At 36.6% G+C, this 24,379-nt stretch overlaps 1 protein-coding gene across 1 annotated transcript; it reads left to right on the top strand.

Annotated features, from left to right (window-relative positions):
* The first annotated feature begins 3,762 nt into the window (after nucleotides 1–3,762).
* LOC122610396 lies at nucleotides 3,763–4,551 on the top strand. The gene has a single exon (XM_043783388.1). It carries the CDS (start codon nucleotides 3,763–3,765, stop codon nucleotides 4,549–4,551), a length of 789 nt encoding a protein of 262 aa, XP_043639323.1.
* The last annotated feature ends 19,828 nt before the right edge of the window (nucleotides 4,552–24,379 follow it).

The following is a 24,379-nucleotide window of genomic DNA, read 5'->3' as shown; positions in this document are numbered from 1 at the left end:
TACGAGTTGGATGAGGTAATATGAGCCCGCGAGGTCGCAAACGATGCTAAGTCGATAATTCTCTTGAATTTGAAACCCTAAAAGCCTCAAACACCAATTCGACGGCTGCAAACACCAAAATACACCACGAACAAGATTTCCGGTCATAAACTCATGAAAATTTCACGTCTAAACGACCTTAAATCTATGTTGTCTATCACCAACAAACTATAACCTTCCGGTATTGAACCAAGAGGCTCTGATACCACTTCTAAGTCCCATTTAAGCGGATCGTTAATAGTTTGCTCCCGTTATCCAGAGGTGCGGAATCCTTCTCTATAACATGGTGATTCACAACGAAAGCCCCTAGATCACCTGCAGACTCGCAGATCTTCTTCGGGCTAGCGGAACGACTTTGACCTATTAACCTGCACAACTATGCTTGATAATTCGACAAATGTTCAACCCTAATCTCTGTTAGGGTTTGGTATTTATAGGAAACCTCCCGAAAGGCTTCAGCACGTCTGGGCTCGTATTGTTGGCCCAGCTCGACCTAATTGTGAGGTCGTATTAGCCTCATATTTGTCCCTGCAAATACGAGGTCGTATTCCTATAAGCCACCTCGTATTTGTCCCTGCAATTACGAGGTCGTAATCCCTCTCAAGCAGATTAATTACACATTCAATACTTAAACTTAATCTAGTATTCTATGCATAATCCAAAGTTCATTAATGACAATCACATTACAAATAAACTGCTATTGACTTAGACGTGCACTTACATTCTGTGCACCCGATCGCCAAAAAACACAAAAAAATCAGAAAAACCCAAAAATCCAAAAAAATTAAAAAATCAGAAAATACCAAAAAGAAAAGAAGATGGAAAGGCAACCATAGATCACCATCAAATGGAGACGATTGAAGTTATCAGAAGCTCATTATGTTCAAATTGCTCCAACTATGCCATCTTCAACAACAATCTTGCAATTTCAGACCCGAGAAGTTTCATTAATCCTGTTTCTATTTTATTTTTACGTATTTTTCCTATTTCCCTATGATGATTATGGTGAGATCCAACCAAGCAAAACCCTAATTATATAACACATATATGGCCGAGTAATATATATGAGGGGATTGCCAAAAAGAAAAAGAGAAGTTTGACGTCTGATCGGAACTTAGAGATTCAAAGTGGAACCCATAATAGGCACAATCGGATTTTAGCAAGTCTATCTTTCTCTCTAGCGGATCCTAGGGGATCAGATCCTGGAGGATCAACTCTCAGGTGGGTCGGCAAGGGGAGCGGATCTTAGCATTTTCTCTCTCTAGCGGATCTTGGAGGCTTAACACTAGGATCTTGAAAGATCGGATCCTAGACAGAGAGCCAAAGTCGAATCTTCAAACCCTAATTATATATATATATATGTATAACCAAGACTAAGGATCGGATCCTAGAAAGAAATAGAAGAGATCGGATCTAATATATAAAAGATACTATATATACATATATGTATATAATCTGTCGAAATCTTGAGTTGTGAAGTGAAGTCTAATCCTAAAAGCAAGACAAGAACATCGGATCCTAAATCGGATCCTGGAGGCTAGGCTAGGCTAGGCTAGTCGGGTCCTCAAACTATTAAGCATATTATATATATGTGTGTGTGTGTGTGTCGGATCCTCAAATACGTATATATATATTTTCGAAGTTAGGCCAAGGAGAATCCTCAAGGTGGGACCCGACTGTCTGATCCTAAGAGACAAGAAAGAACCTCCGTAGTGGTCAATAGCTTAGAGAAAGAAATGAGAGCCTGGTTCCACGACTAAATCCCAACCTCCAAATCATATAAGTCATAGGATTTAGATTTTATGCACTTAATACCATCGTGTTTATATTTATGAATACAAAACATGGACAACTTTATTCTTATACGTGGCTAACTAACTTACTCTAGAATATTTTATACCTCGTACCTTGGAATTTGGGCCAGCAGCCCATTACGGCCCATGTACGAGAAAACCCTAATCTGACCGCCTATAAATACCCTCATCATTGGTTGTCAGATTCATTCCATACACATTCTCTCATTCACACGCACATTTATAATATTCTCTGCAACTGCAGAGAATATACAACAACAGTATATTCATATTCATCAATATTCATCATCAATCAATCATTATATCAAAATCATATTACATCCATATCCTCCATAGATTGATACATCTCTACGGGAAAATCATCTTACACCTAATTAGATTCGCCAAGAATTTATTAGGTTTGCACTACTTAGTAGGAGATCTTGATGATTTTCGAGGTTAAGCCCTCTTTGTGATTGAGCTCCTCATTTTCATGCTCAAAAATTGGCGCCATCCGTTAAATTACTGATAACTGGACGGTGATTCTTTATCGTTGCCAAACACAAATCATCTTTGTTCTTATTTTGTTTGTTGTTTGTTTTCTTTGCTCAGATGGCTGATGAATTCACTCCTATTTCTCAAATTGTATCTTCTGGGTTGGGGAAAGGTGTTAATGTTAATGGAGATGATTCTCCATTAAATCTGGAAACCTCTGAGATCTCTAATGCTCAAAATATCTTTGGTGAAAAAGTGTCAGATTTTGCTTCTAGATCTAGTGAGGTGGTGACAAGTGCACCCAATGTTGTTCTTGGTAGTGAGTCTAGGCTACCACCCAGGATGGAATTTAGATCTAACCTTGGGGGTGGTAGTGCTAGTGTAGGATCACTCTTTTCCTCACCTTCACCAGCTATATCTCCTTTAGTATCTTTATTTTCAACACCCCCAACTAGTTCATCTTCTATCACTATGCCCTCTTCTGGACCTGGCCAACTAAGTTCTCACTTAGCAACCATGGCTAGCTCAACCAGACTGGGGGTTAGACATCCTTGCAAACAATGGCAGGCTCCTCCTCTCAATCTGTAACTATCCAAGAGAGTCATCTGTTAGAATTGTTAAAGCTAGCTGCCATGGGCACTCAGCAAGCACAGACTCCACCATCTCCAACCAACTGGTTTTCTGAACTCTCTGCCAGGTTAAGGCCAACTCCACCTCAGCCAACCCCACCACCTCCATTGCCTACAGGTATGGAGTCCATAATGAAGTTGTTGGTAGACGAGATGAAAAAACAAAAGCCAGTGGAACCTCCTCCTGAACCAGTTAACCCAGCAAATGAGTTGTTAAAAATGCTAAAAATTGCTGCTGGGGAGGAAGCGGATGAGCAGGCAAGGGTGGCCGTAGTACCTAAGTCCACAACTAAGTCAAGGTTTTGTGACTGGGTGGCAAACTATGCCTTCCCAGACGGTCAGAAGGTTCCCACTATTGTTGGCACTTATGACGGAACTAGAGACCCAGAGGATCACTTGGTAATCTATGATCAAGCTGTACTAACTGAAAAATGGGTAGACCCCGTGGCGTGTCACCTGTTCCTAGGCACCTTAAAAGGTTATGCCTTAGAATGGTTTACTAAACTTCCGGAAAAAAGCATTCAAGACTATGCAGATTTGAAGAAACAGTTTATAGCTCAGTTTGCTCAGCAGAAGAAGCGTCAAAGAAGCCACTTGGAAGCTCACTTGATCAGGCAAAAGGGTGGTGAATCACTGAGGGACTTCATTGCAAGATACACTAAGGAATGTCAGAAGATACCGAGTCTCCCCGCGAGCCAGCAGGTGTCAGGTTTTACCTTAGCATTACTCCCTGGCAATCGACAGAAAGAGTTGGAGAAAACTTCAAACCTCCTCGGCCAATGATACATAGGTCTGGAAAGAAAGACATGTCCAAGTACTGTGAATTCCATGAAGACCATGGTCAAGAAACAAATGCCTGTAGAGAGCTTAAGATCGAGATAAAGAGAGCCTTAGATGAGGGAAAGTTGGAACACTTAGTCCCTGGTGCAAAGCAAGGTAAGAGAGCTACCCAAGCTAAGAAGACTTACACTTGGCAGAAGCAAGATGGGAGGAATGATCGACCTCCACCCCCTGATGGCCATGTATACATGATAAGAGGAAAAACCAAGTATGAAAAAAGAAAGGCAGAAGTCCTTGAACCATGGAGAATGGTATCAATCTCATTCCCTCCTGTAAGGGTAGTCTCTTCTGACCCAGTGGTAATACAAGCCAGGGTGGCAAACTTTGAGGTTGGAAAGGTATATTTAGATAATGGAAGTTCCTCCGACATAATATATGACCATTGTTTTCAAAAGTTACCTCAAAGAGTTAGAGATCTTAAGCGTCCATCAAGGACTCAGCTTGTCAGTTTCATGGGAGAGTCTAACAGGCCGGTAGGAGAAGTTTTAATGGAGGTTATGATGGGAGAATACCCGTTTCACCGGATTGAACTTATTGAGTTCATGATAATAAGAACCCTCTCTGATTATAATGTCATACTAGGCAGACCTTCCATGCAAAAGTTTGGGGCAATTCCATCAACAGTTCATGGAATGGTGAAGTTCCCAACTCCAGCTGGAATAGCTACAATTCGAGGACGAATGACTTGGCCAGAAGAGTGCAGGAAAGTTGAAAAAGTTCTACCAAGAAAGGTTGAAAAATTACAAGAAATTTAAATGCAAGATGGTCCCAAAGAAAAGGTGATAATCAACAAGAAATTTCCAGAACAACCTGTAATCATCGGGTCACAACTTCCAAGAAGAATCAAGGAAGAGTTGGTTCACTTGTTAAAAAATAATTTGGACGTCTTTGCATGGCAGACATCTGATATGATAGGAGTCCCGAGGGAGTTAGCTAAGCACGCATTAAATGTCAATCCCAACATTTCACCAATAAGACAAAAGAAGAGGGGAATGTCTCAAGATAGAAGCAAACCTGCATATGAGCAAGTCAACGAAATGGTGGAAGTTGGAATTCTTAGAGAAGTTAAATATCAAACCTGGGTAGCCAACCCAGTCATGGTGAAAAAGCCAGATGGTTCTTGGAGACTTTGTGTAGATTTCAAAGACATCAACAAAGCTTGCCCGAAAGATAACTACCCTCTCCCAGAAATTGACTGGAAGGTGGAATCTCTTGATGGGTTTAGATTAAAATGTTTCTTGGATGCCTATAAAGGGTACCATCAAATTTCTATGAAGAAGATAGATGAAGACAAGGAATTTATTGTTTTGAGAAAATGCCTTTTGGCCTAAAGAATGTCGGGGCTACTTATCAACGTTTGATAGACAAGGCATTCAGAGATCAAATTGGAAGGAACGTGGAAGCCTATGTGGATGACATTGTGATAAAGAGTCAGGCTGAGGAAATAATGTTGGCAGATGTACAAGAGACCTATGACACCCTAAGAAGCATCAATATGAAATTAAACCCATCAAAGTGTAGCTTTGGAATGGAAGAAGGAAAGTTTCTTGGACACATTGTAACTCCTAAAGGAATCAAGGCAAACCCTAAGAAAATTCAAGCAGTAATAGACATGGAATCCCCTAGAACCAAGAAGCAAGTTCAAAGTCTTAATAGGAAGTTGGCTGCCCTAGCAAGATTTCTGTCAAAGTCTGCTGAAAGATCTTTACCTTTCTTTAGAACATTAAAGGGATGCTTAAGGAAGCAAGACTTCTCGTGGTCGGCCGAAGCAGAAGAGGCATTCAAGGATATGAAGAAGTTCCTTGCGGATCTCCCAACTCTCACGGCTCCGATCCCAAGTGAAACACTTACTCTATATCTTGTTGCTTCTAAAGAATGTGTTAGTGCAGTATTACTTGCAGAAATAAGCAATGGCCAAAAGCCAATATATTTCGTAAGTAGAGCCTTAAAAGGCCCAGAAATAAACTATCCATGTTTGGAAAAATTAGCTCTTGCCTTGGTCCACGCAGCCAGACGCCTAAGGCGATACTTCCAAGGTCACCCTATTCGGGTTCTGACTGACAAGCCAATAAGGAAAGTGCTAGCCAAACCTGAAGTATCTGGATGATTAGCTAAGTGGGCTATCGAACTGGGTGAACACGAAATTAGCTTCCACCCAAGAATGTCCATCAAGGGCCAAATCTTGGCTGACTTCTTGGCAGAAACTGACTCTTCCGATGTCGCAGGAAAAGAAGTCCAGGAAGTTCAGGCAACCCAAGAAGAGGAAAGCTCAAAATGGACCCTCTTCATAGATGGAGCATCTAATCAGGAAGGATCAAGAGCAGGTCTCATCCTAAATGATCCTGAAGAAAAAGAATACACTTATGCATTAAGATTGAACTTCCCAGCATCCAACAATGAGGCATAGTATGAAGCACTCCTTGCTGGCCTCAGAATGGCAAAACAAATGGGAGTAAAGAAAATACAAGTATTTATAGATTCTCAACTAGTGGCAAACCAGATCAATGGCACATTTGAAGCTAACCAGGCATCCATGCAACTTTACTTAGAAGAAACAAAGAAGCTTATTGGAGAATTTGAGTCTTTTCATATAGAGCAAGTTAGAAGGAACCAGAATAAGAAGGCGGATGCTCTAAGCAAGCTAGCTTCATTAACCTTTGCTCACCTCACCAAAGAAGTCTTGGTTGAAGTCCTACAAGAAAAATCTATAACAAAAGGTAATGAAATATCTCAAGTTGAAGAGGAAGAAGACTGTTGGATGACCCCAATTTACAACTTCATCAAGAATGAAACACTTCCAGAGGACAACCATGAAGCTCAGAAGGTAAGAATGAAGGCACCAATGTACCTCCTTATTGAAGATAAACTATTCAGAAAGTCTTTTCTAGGTCCGCATCTACGAGGTGTAGGCCCCTCCCAAGCTCAAACTCTCATTCAAGAGGTTCATGGGGGTACATGCGGAATTCATGTTGGACCAAGATTGGTGGCCACAAAGATAATGAGGCTTGGTTATTACTGGCCTTCAATGAACAAGGATGCCAAGGAAGAGATAGAAAAGTGTGAATCCTGCCAAATACATGCTCCAATATCAAGAATGCCAAAGCAAGATCTCATTCCAGTAAACACTGCTTGGCCATTTTATAAGTGGGGTATTGACATTGTGGGCCCATTCCCGGTTGGAGTTGGAAATGTAAAGTTCTTAATAGTGGCTGTCGACTACTTTTCTAAATGGGTCGAAGCTAAACCACTTGCTACAATCACTGGCCAAAGGGTGATCAACTTTGTTTGGGAATACATAGTATGTCGATTTGGAGTACCACATATCTTATTAAGTGACAATGGAAAACAATTTGCTGAGAATCCATTCAAGACATGGTGTGAAGATATGGACATTAGATAAGTGTTTACCTCAGTTGCCCACCCTCAAGCCAATGGACAAGTGGAAGTGATGAACAAGACAATAGTGGGAGGTATCAAAGCAAGGCTTGGCAAATGTAGATCCGGTTGGGTGGATGAGCTTTCAGGAGTACTGTGGGCCCACCGGACTACCCTAAGAGGAAGCACTATGGAAACACCATTTAGTCTTGTCTATGGAATTGAGGCAGTCATCCCACCAGAACTAAGCATTCCAAGCCATCGAATTGTAAACTTTAATCCTGCTCAGAATGAAGAAGCTTTGAGGGAAAACTTGAATCTCATTGAAGAGAGGAGAGAAGTCTCTCACATCAAGTTAGCTGAAAACAAGCAAAAAATGGCCAAGTATTATAACAAGAGAGTCCACCATGTGTTTTTCATGCCGGGGGACTACGTCTGGAGAAAGAATGAGGCAAACAGAGTGGAGAACTTGGGAAAACTGGGACCAAACTAGGAAGGACCATACATGGTCAGCCAAGCAAATGGAGATGGTTCATACATCCTCACTGAGCTTGACGGATACCAAGTACCTAGAACATGGAATGGGGAAAATTTGAAAAGTGTTATGTTTAAACAAAGTGACTCAATGGAAATTCAATTTTATGGTCTGATCTATATATCCCATTAGTTTGTACTTCTATCAATGAATCATGTCTTTTATGTTTCAATCAAAGAAATCCTTCTACCTTGTATTAACTTGGTTTATCAATGAAAATGATCTTCATTTATGGTCCGATCTAAGTATCCCATATATTCTTGTATCTTAATGTTATTTACATTGCTTGAAACAAATAACTTTTAAGAAAAATTATAAATTTTTGCAATTTGCATTCACAAGTTGAAAACAAAGTCTCAAACATAGAGTCGAGCATGGGAAATAAAAAATGCTAGCTAAATAATTTCCAAAATCCCAAGGTATACCCTTGGATGCAATTATCTAACAAGATGTAAAAAGCCAAAGAAATTTTTAAGGCTGAACACTTAGATAATTTTTCATCTTTTTATCTATACGAGAAAAGGCAAGCACTTCCTATTGGGAAGCGACACTCGCGAGTAACAAATATGTAACAAAGGTTAAACAACCAAACAATATATATAGTCTTTTCCAACATATCTTTAAATAAGAAAATCATACTAGAAGGCTACAAGCCAATGCAAAGGAAAGATAAATACAAGTACATAATCTCTGAATTGAAATACAAACCAGTATTAAAAAATACAAAGACAAATACAAAGCCTAACAATGCATGACAAATGTGATAAAATAAGCTAAGCTAAACATGAGCATCCTCCATAGCTGCTGAATCCGGAGCATCCTAAGTAATAGAGTCAGGGCAAGCTGTCGAAGTAGAAGCAGAAGTAGATGGAGGAACAGAAGTGGATGGAGGAACAGAAGCTTGAGAAGTAGAAGCAACAGCAAGACCTGGAGGAGGACCTGGATGAGGAACTTTAGCTTTAAAGGCAACACGTTGAGCTGTTGGGGTGTCAGGAATAATGATAAGCCTAGACATGTCTGCAACAGAAATAGCAAGCATGCCAAGTAAAGAAGCAACATCATCCAAGACGAGAAACTTATAAGTACGCCATAACTCCCCAATAGTGTGAAATATTTCTTGAGCCTTTTCTGCACTACGCTTACGGAAAATCACCTTCCTATAAGCACCATCCCAAGCACCAAGATTAAGGGCAGAAAGTAAAAAACGGGAAAGAGTTTCCTTCACATCGGGGTGACCAAGCAAACCCTTAAAAAACTCAGGAAAAAGGTCCAATAAAGATCTCATGCGCTCAATCTCCTTATCCTGAACTTCCAACTTAGAGTGGGAATCCTTACTCTCCTGTTTAAGCGCCTGAATCTCCTTAACTTTGTGTTCCATGCCAACCTCTAAAGTATTGGTCCTATTTTCCAACTCAGACATTTTCTCACCCATACTTATATTCTCTTGAGTTAAAGACTCAAGACTACTCCTCACCCTCTCCAACTCAGAATCAACCCTTTCCTTATCCTCCCTAAGACTAGTGCAAATAAGCCTTTCCTCCTCTAAATCCTAAGTGAGAGAAGTGAGTCTGGCATCCCGAGATGACAACTCCCCCCTAAGCCTCTCAACCTCACTAGTGAGTGACTCAATCTTACCCAAAGCTGCATTCTGGAATCCCATAATACTAGCAACACAGTTAAGAGTGTTGACACACTGAATGCGGGAAAGCTTGGGAATGTCTCTAAAGCGAGACTCGGCAAAGAGAATGGGAGGAATCATGCCCTCCAAAGGACTCTTGGCATGCTCAGGATTTTGACCATCATCTTTAACCTTAAGTGATGTCATATGAGCAAGATAGAAATTCCCGATGGACCTGTTGAGATCACCTGCCTCAGTGGGAATAAGAGTAGACCCAGCCCTTGAGGGCTGAAAGGGAGCAGTAGGAGTGTTAGACCTTACCCTAGCCTGAGCAAGACGGTCTATGTCACCCATATGCTCAGAAGAAAAAGGGGTCACTGTAAGAGAGGGCCCATAACCAGTAAAATAACCATCCTCCACAATACGGTCAGCATAAATAGGAAGGCTGGAACCGCAAGAAGCACCAAGTGGGAGAGAAGAAGTAGGTGCTGGAATGGTCTGGGTAGAAGAAGAAGTAAGAAACATCAAGGGTGCTGAAGTAATCTGAGTCTCAGTTTGAGCCTGCACCACTTGATTGTAAGGAGTAAAACCTCCCATCCTCCCATAAGATGCAAAAGTAGGATGGGTAGTCTTCTGAAGCTTAGAAAGAGAGCTAAAATCTTCTATCCTCTTCTCCCCAACAAGTTCAAAGTAAGAATCACCATCTTCATCATCCTCTTCTTCAACAGTAACTGGAGGATCCCTATCTTCCGTGACAAGATCACCTAAATAAAAGAAAAAACTAAGTTATACAATAATAACAATAACACTTAGCAATGGTGAACAAACTTACCATCCTCAAGGCTACCAGAAGCCTGAAAATAAGGAAAGGCAGTAAGAGGACCCAGGGAGTGATCACCTCTATCCATAGCATTATAAATGCTCAATGACACAAGCTCATCATCATAACATACTCCATCAGGGCGGAGAGGAAGAACCTCCTCAGCTTCTTCTCTAAGTTTCTCGGCCTCTGCCTCTGACTCAGATCTAACCTCATAATTCTCGAAAGGATAATCAAGAACATCCATCAATCTGAGAGCTGAAAATAAGAAAAAAAACTAAGTGTTAGAATTCGTAAATAATACAAATATACACAAGTCAAGATAAAAAACATAATATAAAGGATGGATTTCATACGTTTTTTGGTAGATTTCTCTATGATGACAGGGATGAAACGCCAATCCCAGTCTGGTCTAATCCCAACCATAGCTAATAAACCCTCAAATTCTGGGGGGAAATACCGATAAGCAATGCAACTAGCAAGAAGCCCTCCATAATAGTCAGGGTCAATCAGGTCATCCTCAACCTTCTTATTCAGTTTAGCCACCATGTCTGAATTATAACCTGTACTTCCCTCCCGAAGAATTTCCTTATTATTGGTTGGAAGAAATGTATCATCTAAGAAGAAGAAGTAAAACCGTCAAGAACTAATCTTGGAAGGAGTTTCCATTAGCTTAAAAGTATTATCTCGGTAGAGGAAGGTGAAACAATCACCCTGTCTCGAAAGAAGAAATATTTTCCTAAACATAGAAAGAGACACAGGTTGTCCTAAAGCTTTCAAAATCATCTCAAATCTCACAATCTTTCCAGCAGCAATCGGGTGTAGCTGGGCAAGGCCAATCCCATAATAACACAAAACCTCAAGGTAGAAAGGTGTCAATGGGACCCTAAGACCAGAACAAGTGAGATAATCCCTATAAAAAGCAACTCTCCCTGGAGGTGGAAGGTTTATCCTATCAACATCTTCAGGAACGGTGGGATTATACTTAGCAATACAAGGATAGGTCTCAACCAACTTTGCTAGGCTAGCACTGGTCACAGAAGAACAACAATCCCCAGCTAAGTTAGGAGGTTTCCTAACTTTGCTAACCTTAGCCTTAGTCCTAGTCCTACTACTTCCTTCAACATTCTCATTCTCAGCCTCAGACATGGTGACAACCTAAAGCAACACTCCTAATCTTTTCAAGATTCAAATATGGAGCAAGAACAACACCTGTGTTCAAACAAAAAAGTCCTAAATAAGGATCGAAACCAAAAATCATCCTATGAAGAATAAATGCAAAATTCAAAACTTTGATAAGCATTCAAACTTAGTAAAAACTAAAGCTACATCAACAACAATGCATGGTATATACACAAATACATATTTATGTTAGCAGATACATGATTTTCTACACAAATACATATTTATGTTAACAAGCTTTAGCTTCAAAAAATTATGCTTCGCTATTTCTTAATTTCTGTTGAAAGAATCAGCAGGATCTACCAATCTCTTAGACACTGTCAAAAATGAAATCAAAAAGACAAAAATTTAGAAATCCAATATATATTATACATATATATATATATATACATAGTACAGTCTCAAGAAAGAAATAAACAAGAAGAATCAAAAATCTTGCACCTCTTATATTTTCTTTTTTATCCAACCCCACTAATTCAAAAACATCATCAGAAAACGACACTGTTTCATCAATCGCCAAATCCGACGAATGGAAAATCGACGACTTGATTCTCACAAGACAAGAAGTGATCCGCCGATTAAGATTACTGAAACAACCAGTTAAGGTAGTCGGAGAAAGCGACGATGACCGGCTGGACAGGTTGAAACACGTGTTAAAAACAGGTGAATTTAAGTTGGATGACAGCGATATGACAGAAGGACAAACTACTAATTTTTTGAGAATTTAAGTGGACTCAAAGAAAAGGCAGAAATCAAGAATTACAAAAGAATGAAAATAATAAGAAGTTTCTTATCCAAATCAACCTTTTCTTAGCTTATGGCTGCCAATTGAAACAAGCTTCATTACACAATGTATATATATAAATATATATACACAAACAGAGAGATAATGAATAAGGGAGATCTATACCTTCCTACACCTAAACCGATTTCAGCAAGACCCAAAAAATTAAGAATTTTCTTGTCTCTCTCCCAATGCTACAAGCAGATCTAAAACAAAGAGGATAAACAAGTTCACCAAGAGAAATTAAAGTCAAAGAAGAAAATAAATCGATATTGATGAAAGTTTGAACCCAAGTTTCCAGAGAAACCTTACCTCCAAACTTGGGGGACTTGATGATTATGGTGAGATCCAACCAAGCAAAACCCTAATTATATAACACATATATGGTCGAGTTATATATATGAGGGGATTGCCAAAAAGAAAGAGAGAAGTTTGACGTCTGATCGAAACTTAGAGATTCAAAGTGGAACCCATAGTAGGCACGATCGGATCTTAGCAAGTCTATCTTTCTCTCTAGCGGATCCTAGGGGATCGGATCCTGGAGGATCAGCTCTCAGGTGGGTCGGCAAGGGGAGCGGATCTTAGCATTTTCTCTCTCTAGCGGATCTTGGAGGCTTAACACTAGGATCTTGAAAGATCGGATCCTAGACAGAGAGCCAAAGTCGAATCTTCAAACCCTAATTATATATATATATGTATAACCAAGACTAAGGATCAGATCCTAGAAAGAAATAGAAGAGATCGGATCTAATATATAAAAGATACTATATATACATATATGTATATAATCTGTCGAAATCTTGAGTTGTGAAGGGAAGTCTAATCCTAAAAGCAAGACAAGAACATCGGATCCTAAATATAAATTACGTTATTTATATAAATACTAGATCTTAGGAGATCGGATCCTGGAGGCTAGGCTAAGCTAGGCTAGTCGGGTCCCCATGCCATTAAGCATATTATATATATATATGTGTGTGTGTGTGTCGGATCCTCAAATATGTATATATATTTTCGAAGTTAGGCCAAGGAGAATCCTCGAGGTGGGACTCGACTGTCTGATCCTAAGAGACAGGAAAGAACCTCCCTAGAGGTCAACAGCTTAGAGAAAGAAATGAGAGCCTGGTTCCACGACTAAATCCCAACCTCCAAATCATATAAGTCATAGGATTTAGATTTTATGCAGTTAATACCATCGTGTTTATATTTATGAATACAAAACATGGACAACTTTATTCTTAGACGTGGCTAACTAACTTACTCCAGAATATTTTATACCTCGTACCTTGGAATTTGGGCCAGCAGCCCATTACGGCCCATGTACGAGAAAACCCTAATGTGACCGCCTATAAATACCCTCATCATTGGTTGTCAGATTCATTTCATACACATTCTCTCATTCACACGCACATTTATAATATTCTCTGCAACTGCAGAGAATATACAGCAGCAGTACATTCATATTCATCAACATTCATCGTCAATCAATCATTATATCAAAATCATATTACATCCATATCCTCCATAGATCGATACATCTCTATGGAAAAATCATATTACACCTTAGATTTGCCAAGAATTTATTAGGTTTGCACTACTTAGTAGGAGATCTTGATGATTTTCGAGGTTAAGCCCTCTTTGTGATTGAGCTCCTCATTTTTATGCTCAAACACCCTTAGATATGTATGTCTAGTACAACGAGGACGTTGTACAAATTAAGTGTGGGGGGGAAGGATAGGAAAAACCCTTGGTCTAAGTTGTTTGATTTCAACAAGTTTTCTACTACTTATGTCTTGCAAATTTAAGTTTTTAAGTGTCTGAAAACTATCTAAGTTATGACTTTTAGCTTAACTATAGATTTGTGGTTGTTCATGCTTCCAACTGGATTAGAGCTTAGACTGAAACTGTATGCGATTATGTTTGCCATAACACATTTAACTGGACTTTAATATACCTAGCAATTTAGAACTTTCTACTTATTAGTATATGTGTATTAATTGGACTTAATATACGTGCTTGTGTAGGAACTAGTTTAGATGTATGGTTTACCTTAAATCTTACACTATTTAATGTAAACTAGTTGCACGCGGAATAGGATTATGAGTCATCTGGGTCTCTGATAATGTCTATGCATGAATAATGTAGTAAATCTAAAGAAAAGGCAATCAGTAGATTAAACAAAGTTCAAAGAAATATTAACAAGTAAAATCTATACAAATACATCAAGTTATGTCGCTCTGCGCATGGGGAACCACCGACCTGTCACCGCTTTCTTGATGTGAACTTTTAGTTGAGTTATGTCGCTCTGCGCATGAGGAATCACCGACCTATCACCGCTTTCTCAACTATTAAAGATGATAATATTGTATGACTGCTTTTGTATTTAGCTAGTGAGCATGACTGTAGTGTGAGGATTTATCTAGATAGTTACTCATAAGCACACACACTTAGAAATATAAATGCCTTGCTAGTAGCTAGTAGTTCTGATTGCTAAATAAACTTGAAATTAAGTGCTTAACTGGTCAGCAAAAGGTAGTAAGATTGAGCTGTAAGACATGTGGAAGTATAGAACTGTTTTAGAGGTATTAACACAAATAAAAAGTTAGCTTTTGGTTTTGATTGACTGATTATCTAGCCATTAGCTATAGCTTACTAATTTTGTCTAAAGCTTTCTCAAATCATTTTGCATGACCACTCTTTCAAATGAATTTACTATAGTAGATTACTTGAAACACTTAAAATGTCCACTCATCAATTGTTTTATTTTTCTTGGACTGTTTGCTTGAGGACAAGCAAAGATTTAAGTGTGGGGGTATATGATGAGCGTCCATTTTGTGATAAAAACCCCTAAGGAAAGGCTTCATTTCTATGCTTAAATGAGTTATTATTCCGGAACTATTGGTACTTAATGAATGATGTGTTTATGCAGGTTCACGGAAGACGCGAGAGAGGGTAAATGACATCAACTGACTCAAGAAGGAAGCCTATGAAGTTACAAGACACAAGGAAGTGATTCGGGAGCCAAACGAAGACGCAAGAACAAGAACAGCAACCGCTGGCTACCTTGCCAACACCGCTCCCCATGTCACCAGTGCCGCTAGCCCAGGAAAGCCCAGGACCAGCGCCGCTGGTCGGCCTAGATCAGATTCTAACTTTTACACCTATTTAAGTTGAACTAAGCCTCAAAACCCAAGAGAGAGCCGATTCAGCAGCCCTAGCCGCCCAACAACAACCCTAGATCGACGTTGCAGATTCCAAGGAGGTTTTGGAGCTTCTAACACCTTCCGATCTTCATTCTTGGTCAAGATCTTTTATCTTTATTTACTTTATATTATCAAACAATGTCTTCATCTTTTCAGACTTTGTTATTCCTTTAATAATGCTAGGCTAGTAGGCTGAATACTTGTTTGAATCGATGTGATCATGTAGACGCTTATTGTTTTACTGTGTTTGTTTAGATTCTATTGGAGTGTATTTTACTGTTTATCGTAGATCCATGTTTATTAGTAATTCATGTTGCTATTGGTTTTATATTTAAACATATTAGTTTAATTCTGATGGTTGTCTATGATCATACACTAGGACTAATATACTAGGACAGAAAACAACTAGTCGGTCTTCAACTAGAAGTAAAAAATGATTCACTTGTAGCTGAGGGATCCAGAACCATAGTAACTAGAATGATTTGAACATGAAGCTTAACAATGCCAAACGCGATCCTTTGACTTGTAACCGAGCACTGTGGTCACCGGAGGGAATTATATCTGGTCATGGCTTAAAAGCCGGGTAACTAAAAGATGAATTAGTTACACAAATTTTAGGTAATTAATGCTTATACAGTGAATATAGCGAAAATTTATTTAAAGGGTAGTGTGAGTCTAGCGACAACACTACTAACTAGGTGAAGTGAATCTAACAAGAATCTGAATCGTGATGAAGTTTCTAACAGACTAAGTAGGATAATATTTGGTTGTACCATGAGATCGGAGATGCCAAATAAGTATTTTAATTTAATTACTGTTATTCGCTATTTTCCAATTACTTTCAGATTAGCATCACGCTGAATAAGCGGCGGCTAGATTCTTATTTTACTGTTAAAAGTATTAGTTTATTAGGAGTTAGTGACAAACCCCCAAACAAACTAGAATTACATGTACTACTAGATTAGGTAACACAACGCGTCCCTATGAACGATCATGTAACTTACCACTAGGCTATATATTACACTGACGAGGTTCTCTGCTCGTAACGTGTGTTTAGATTAGATAGTTACTTGTACAACATAAATTTAAAGACAAGAATAAAAAAAAAACACGCATCAGAGGGTTTTCTTTGGGAAGAGAGAGGGATGGATATCTTTTGGGCGACTGATTTTTTTTTTTATGTTGGAGGGGAAATATTTTTTTTTCAAGGGATATAAAGTAGTTATGTATGAGAGGGTGTTTTTTAAAGGATATTTTTATAAAACTGCTTTTTATTAATTTTCAATCGATCTAGTACTATTTATTTTTTCTTATAAATAAGATAATTGTAGAGTATATTTTAAGTTTTTAATTTTTTTTTATCTGTACAACAATCATCCCATGGAAGGCAATAAATTTATTATGACTACCCCATAATTTTTCACTAATAAGGTATTTTTTTATTATATATATACATAATTATTGAGTATTTTTTATTAAATTTATTTGTTATCTTTATATTTGTATGTTTCTATTTCGTTATGATTATTAAGTAAACTTGTTATAATTATATTTATATGTCTTAAATTTCATATTTTTTTCGATAAAGACTAACACGATATAATTTATTTTAGGTGTTCAGCTCCCGGGAAGAATTGATGAATTGGGTAAAGGATGTGGCATACTCTGTTGGTGTTGTCATTGTCACCAAAAGATCGAACAGTTATCTTAGTGGTTTCGTCTATAAAGTTGTTCTCATGTGTGATCATGGGGGCAAATATAAATAGAAGGGTTCAGTTAGAGCTCCCCGCACAAGAAAAACTGACTGTCCATTCGAATTAGAAGCGAAATATTCAGATGAATATAATTACTGGACACTGACAGTCATATATGATGAACATAACCATCGCCCTTTACAAAGTATGAAGGGTCATCCATATGCATAACGGTTAACTCAAGAGGAGTTTAGTTTGGTTGAAGAATTGACAGCGATGAATATGCCCCCACGTGATATTTTATCAATCCTTAGGGAGAGGAATCTAAGTAATGTGTCTACAATTAATACGATCTACAACGCACGCACTAAACTTCGCATGGTCGAGCAAGTAGGCAATTCTCCAATGCAGGTTCTCATGGCTATTTTTTTTATTTTATTAGTTTTTTATTTTTTAGAAATCTTGTCATTTTATTTGAAACATTCAAACGTACAATGCAGGTTCTCATAGCTCTTTTGCATTCTAATAATTATATTTACGAATTTTCTACAACTGCTTCGAACAAGCTAGAAAATCTATTCTTTGTGCATCAAACATCATTTAGTATTTGGCGTGCATTTCCACACGTGTTGATCATCGATGCCACGTACAAGACCAACTATTACAATTTGCCTTTTGTTGAGATTGTTGGTGTAACATCGACCAACAAGACATTTTCGATAGCTTTTGCATTTATACCAAATGAAAGGACAACTAACTATACATGTGTCTTAAATTGTCTTAAGTTGACTTTAGCCTGTTGCATGCAACCATGTGTTATAGTTACTGACAGGGAGTTGGCTCTAGTAAATGCATGCAAAGAGATTTTCCCAGATGCAACTCAACTACTTTGTAGAATTCACATCAGTCGGAATATTTTCGACCACTGTAGGCAAACTATCAAGTCAACACATGATTGGAGCAACTTTAATGAATTATGGAGTAAACTAGAGAAGTCTACAACCATGGATTCTTACACGGAAAATTACAATCAACTTCGGTCATTATTGACAAAATATCCACGTATGTTTTCTATATTCGCATTTAACATTTATTTATTTATTTATTTTTTGTATCTCCCAACGTATATTTTTTTTTCTTTTTATATTTCTCATACAACTTTACGTTACCATTCAGGTGTTCTTAAGTATTTGAATGAAACTTGGTTGGAAAAATACAAAGAAATGTTTGTGTCTGTGTGGATTGATCGACATCTCAATTTTGAAAACAACAACACCAATAGAGTAGAAAGTCAACATGCGGTCCTAAAAAAATATTTGAAATCTAAAAAATGCACTTTGCATGAACTTGTGGGCTGTATTAACCGTCTCGTAGAGTCTCAACATACGGCGATCAAAGCAAGCTTCGAAAAAAGCAGAATTGTCCGTTATCAGCAGCACAATCTACGATTTTTCAAACTGTTACATGGTTTTGTTTCCAATGAAGCTCTCAATATAATTCTTACGAACTATCATCAAGTAGACCCTTCAAATTGTGATTGTCGATTTCGCAACAGTTGTGGGTTACCATGTTCTTGTGAACTTTCAAAGTACATAAATTCAGGTAAGTGTAATCCGATAGATTTATTTTTATAGTTTCGTTAAAAGTTGTATATACAATGCTTATTTATTTTTTAATGCAGGTCAATCTATTTCATTGGATTCGATTGACATCTTTTGGAGAAAGTTAGATTTTTTACCGGCAACATCTGTTGAAGATGATGATGTTAGTTGTGGGAGTGTACTGGAACATTTTAAAGAAAACTACAACAAGCAGTCCAAAGTTGGAAGAAAGAGCTAGTTAAGAAAGTTGAAGAATATATTCAGTCCAAGTACAACCGACATTCGGGAACCGCAAGTTCAAAAAAATACCCGTGGATGACCAAAGAAATTGCAACAAAAAAGACGTGTCGAATTTTCCTCAACAAGATATAGTTGTTCAACTATTCCCGATTTTATCAATTCGGCTAATGAGCCGGCCAGGCGTAGCTGTTTCGAATTTGACCTAAATGAGGTCCCAACTGATAAGTGTTTCGAATTTGACCTAAATGAGGTCCCAGCTGATAGCTATTTCGAATTTGACGAAGGCCCATCCATGAGTGGTTCAAATTTAATGGATAATATCCCGGAAGTCTTTCATTCAAGCCAACCATTCTTTCAAGATCCTTTTATGAGCCAAAATCCATACTATCCGGGTCCATATGTGTATACAACCGAAACCCACAATCCAAATCCATATATGTACCACAATCCAGATCCATATATGTATACACCCGAAACCCAGAATCCAGATCCAAGTATGAACAATGAAGATTATTTAATTAATCAAGGATTCAAAGATTTTCTTCCGTATATCACACAGGTTCAGAATGTACCAGGAGATGGAAACTGTGGATTTAGAGCGACGACTCTTTGCGTCAGTCGTCATAAAGATGATTGGCGTCAAATTCGAATGAATTTATTGGATGAGTTATATGTGCATAATGCAAGATACACTGCAATTTTCAACAAAGAAGGTGTACAATCACTTCAGTACATGCTAAATTACTTTGAAGGTGGATTTGTAGATCCACAATATTGGATGATTATGCCAGACACTGGGCTACTCATTGCTTCAAGGTATAATGTGGTGGTTGTTTTTTTAATCAAATAAGGAGATACAATGTGTTTACCGCTTTTTACTAGCCCACCAAGTTCACAACCACTTGATATTTGTGTAATTGGACGCTTCAATGGTAATCATTTCGTGAGACTAGTGTTACGAGGAGATTTCCCGATACCTCATATGTATTCACAATGGTCTAGTCATGCATTTGATCGGTCATGGGAAACTCCTTTTTTGCATTGACAAAATGTGTACAACCAGATTAAATTTCCTAGACGTAATTTAGTAGATGTGAGAACTTGTATTAATATTGATTAAGAAAATAATATAAAATATTTTATTCTTTATGAGTATTATTTATATATTCTATTATTATGTATAATTATATAAGGTGCATGTAAAAAGTAAAATGTATGATAGTGTAAATAAAAATAATCAAATACAATAAATTTATAAAGGAAAAAGTAATAAGACAACATGATTAGTATATCATGATTACTTTCAATTTTCAATAGCAAAAGTCAAAGAAAAAACAAAATAAAAAGAAACAAACATCATGATTACCTTATTATTAAAAATTATAAAATATTGGTGTGCTTAGTGAAAATAATTGGTGCCAATAATCATTTCCATCTCTCAAACATGGCTTTTCTGAAATTGAAAACCCTAAAAAGCCCATTATAAATTTAGCATTTCACCTACCTGGCTACCTACTCCTCATAATCCTAAAAACACTTCCTCACAAAATTTACATCTTTTTCACATTATCCCACTCTCCCCTTTGGCCCTTACTCTTCATCAATAGCCGCCACCATTGGCCGGTCAATCAGTCACAGATCAGGCTATCAACCACCATTCCATCTCTTTTCTCATCATCATCGTTTGTTTAAATATCAAAACGCCTTGAAGCACAGGTTAAACTCACTTCATCAAGAGCGAAAGTGTGTGGATTTTAATACCAAAAAATATAAATATAAATATAAAATGCTAATAAAGGTTTGTGTAGGGGAGCCCCCTCCCTCAGCCAGACTACAGGTGAGGTTTGGTTGGAATTGGTAGTCTCGGAATATTTATATGTAAGTCTTTTGCTCCTTTTCTTTTCATAATTAATTTAAAAGAATCATTAAATCCTTGTTTGATCACTTTCATGATATCTATACACACATACACAATATATGTATTTGTTAGGATATGATTTGTTCAAATCTATTTGTATATAGATATATATCTTTTTATCTACCAATATACTAAAAGAGGATTGTGATATTCTTGATACGACATGTGGCACGTTAGTTGGTCGACAAGTGTCAATTTCTTTTCCTTTTTTTTGTTAAAAATAGTTTCCTAATTTTATTCATATTGTAATTATCAATTTTCATATTTAACATTAAATATATTATTCTTACTATATACGAGTATATTATTAAAATTGAGTTAATCTATTAATGACTCTTATGTTTGAAATTATCGACACTATAATATTTGATGTTTCTTTACCATCATTATTCGATAGAAGTAACATAATTTCTCTTCTTATTTTTGTAGATACCTTGATTATTTTATTTATCATATAGTTATTAATTTTTTCATGTTTTATTTACATACATAGATTATTACTAGGGATTCATATTCCAACCAAGCTTTTTTGGTATCTAAACCATATATACTATTTGCAGCGATAGTTGCTGCAAATAGTGTGGGCCCCCTGTCTGTAATAACAAATCTGGCAAAAAATAATGGGCCCCCTGTCAGTAATCGCTGCAAATAGTTGGATATGGACAAAAACACCACTATTTGCAGCGATAATCGCTGCAAATAGTCTGGTTTAATTACAAAAGAAGTGGTCGGGATACCAGCCGCCCTATTACTTTTATGTATCTATGGCTATAATTTACTTTTAATAAGTTATCTATCAATAAACTAAAACAGGATTATGATGTTCTTGAAATGACACGTGGCGTAATCCTTGATCGACAAATGTCCTTTTAATTTATCTATTTTATTAAATTAGTTTTTTTAATTGTATATAGATTCAATTTCCTTATTAGACTTAGAATTAAACTCTAACTCTAACCTTATAGATACAAAACACATTATAACTTTATATGATTGATCGTTTTCTCATTAATAAAGTTGTCTTCTTTTGTTTCTCAATTCTTCAACTTTTGTTACTTATATTACTTATAATCAGTTAATAACATGAAAATATCAAAAATTGAGTTTACGATTCGAAATCACAAGGTTATTTGCCGTCATCCTCTAAGCTTACAAATTTTGATTTTTATGTGATTTAAAAAAATTAAGGTAAATCCAATTCGATTATCAATTTATTTAAACACAATTTATTTCATACTCACAAATCACGTACGAGACATATTCGAATTTCATTATGATACAATCTATATAATAACTGTACATCGTATGGGTATTAGGACTAGTGAGTTGTGATCAGGCGGTACACTATATTTTGGTGAAACCCAAGTGCTCCATCTCAGCCCTTGGATCAAAAGTGATCAACGATCCATGTTAAAAAAGAAAAATACATGCAGAGGGGTAATATTGTAATTTGACACATTATTTCATTCCCCTGTCATTTCTTCCGAATCCAAACACACACACACACACACACACAAACACACACATATCTTTCTCTCTCTCTCTCACCTCCAGTAGTAGCACCAAGACCACCACCACCACCACCACCACCACCACTGTGTTTAGATTACCATCACGTTCTAATCAAAATGGTACAGCCATCGTTGCCTCCGTCGTCGTCATCATCTTTATCATTCATCAACAATTGATCTTGAAGATGTTAATAACAATGGAGGATCTATTGAATATGAATATATGGCTTTTTGTTATGTAAATTTGAAATATTCAAATGTAATTAGATTACATGTGATTAGATCTATTCTAACATTTGAATTTGTTAAATTTTATTGGTTATTTAATTGACTTTGTTGTTTGGTATAATATTGCCTACAAAGTGTTTGATAAAATGTTTAAACCAAAGTTTCTTATATATGATTTAGTATCAAATCACATTTGATTGAATGTTGCATACAATGTGTTTGATGAAATGTCTAAACCAAAGTTTGATAATACCTTTAAAATTACTTTATGTACAGTATAAATGTATATGTTTGTGTGATATCATGTATTGAATCAAATATGATTATGTAAGTTATTTGTTATTGTTTACTTTATGTTCAGAATATATTTGATTATGTATTGACAATTTATTGATTTCTGTTTTTGTAACTGTATGTGTAAAATCATATTTAATTTTGTATATAGATTTTATAGATTTGTGTTTTATAACTTTGTTTTCTACAATCAAATTTGATTTTGTATTGAGGTTTTAGTTACCTGTGTTCGTATGCCTAAAATCAAAAATGATTTTATGCATAAATTGTGAAAAACATATACAAAATCAATTATTCAAAATCAAAAATGATTTTACGCATTCATTGGGGAAAACCTATACAAAATCATATATGATTATGATTTTGTATAGCACATTGAGACAAAACCAAATGAGTTCCATACAAAGAAAACCATTCAAAATCAAAATTGATTTTAAAAATAGAGTGTGAAAAAACTATACAAAATCATATATGATTTTGTTCAGGTTTGTACGTTTTAAGGTATAATTGTCTTTAAGACTATCTGTGTAAAATCAAAATTGATTTCACATGGATAATGTTAAAAATCTATGCAAAGTCTTTTTTTATTTTATGCATACATTTTAGAAAAGTTGAATTCTAAAACCCTAAATGCTAAACCCTAAAATGCTAAAGCCTACAATGGGGGGGACAGATGTATACGGTACGCTTACCCTAAGCTACCATGTAAAAACCCTGGAAAATCTATGCAAAATCATTTTTGATTTTATGCATACATTTTAGAAAAGTTGCATTCTAAAACCCTAAATGCTAAACCCTAAAATGCTATAGCCTACAGTTGGGGGACGGATGTATACGGTACGCTTAGGGTTTAGGGTTTGAAGTCGTAGGGTTAGCCTGGCTAACCCTATTAGCCTGGCTAACCCTACGACTTCAAACCCTAAACCCTAAGCTACCATGTAAAAACCCGGGAAAATCTAAACCATAAAATTTAAACCCTAAAATGTTAAAGCCTACAGTGGGGGAATGGATGTATACGGTACGCTTAAGGGTTTAGGGTTTGAAGTCGTAGGGTTAGCCTAACAGTTAGCCTAACGGCTAACCCTACAACTTCAAACCCTAAACCCTAAGCTACCATGTAAAAACCCCGAGAAATCTATGCAAAATCATTTTTGATTTTAAATGGTTTTCTTTGTATGGAACTCATTTGGTTTTGTCTCAATGTGTTATAAAAATCATATATGATTTTATATAGGTTTTCCTCAATGTATACGTAAAATCATTTTTGATTTTGAATAGGTTTTTCACAATGTATGCATAAAATCATTTTTGATTTTGAATAGTTCATTATATATAGGATTTTCACACTGTAAGAGTAAAATCAAATATGATTCTAGGTATAAGAACACAAGTAACTAGAACCTCAATACAAAATCAAACTTGATTGTACAAACTAAAGTTACAAAACACAAATTTATATAATCTATATACAAAATCAAATATGATTTTACACATACAGTTTGAAAAACAAAAATCTCTATAATCTCTATACATAATCAAATATGACGATGAACATAAAAGTAAACAATAACAGATAACAAATC

The sequence above is a fragment of the Erigeron canadensis genome, chromosome 8 (genome assembly GCF_010389155.1).
Source record: "Erigeron canadensis isolate Cc75 chromosome 8, C_canadensis_v1, whole genome shotgun sequence".
Lineage (NCBI taxonomy): Eukaryota > Viridiplantae > Streptophyta > Magnoliopsida > Asterales > Asteraceae > Erigeron > Erigeron canadensis.
The sequence above is the reverse complement of the archived record's forward strand: the minus strand, read 5'-3'. Positions and strand labels throughout refer to the sequence as shown.

Coding starts and splice junctions, on each gene's coding strand:
- LOC122610396 (XM_043783388.1), top strand. CDS start 3,763: ATGTCCAAGTACTGTGAATTCCATGAAGACCATGGTCAAGAAACAAAT.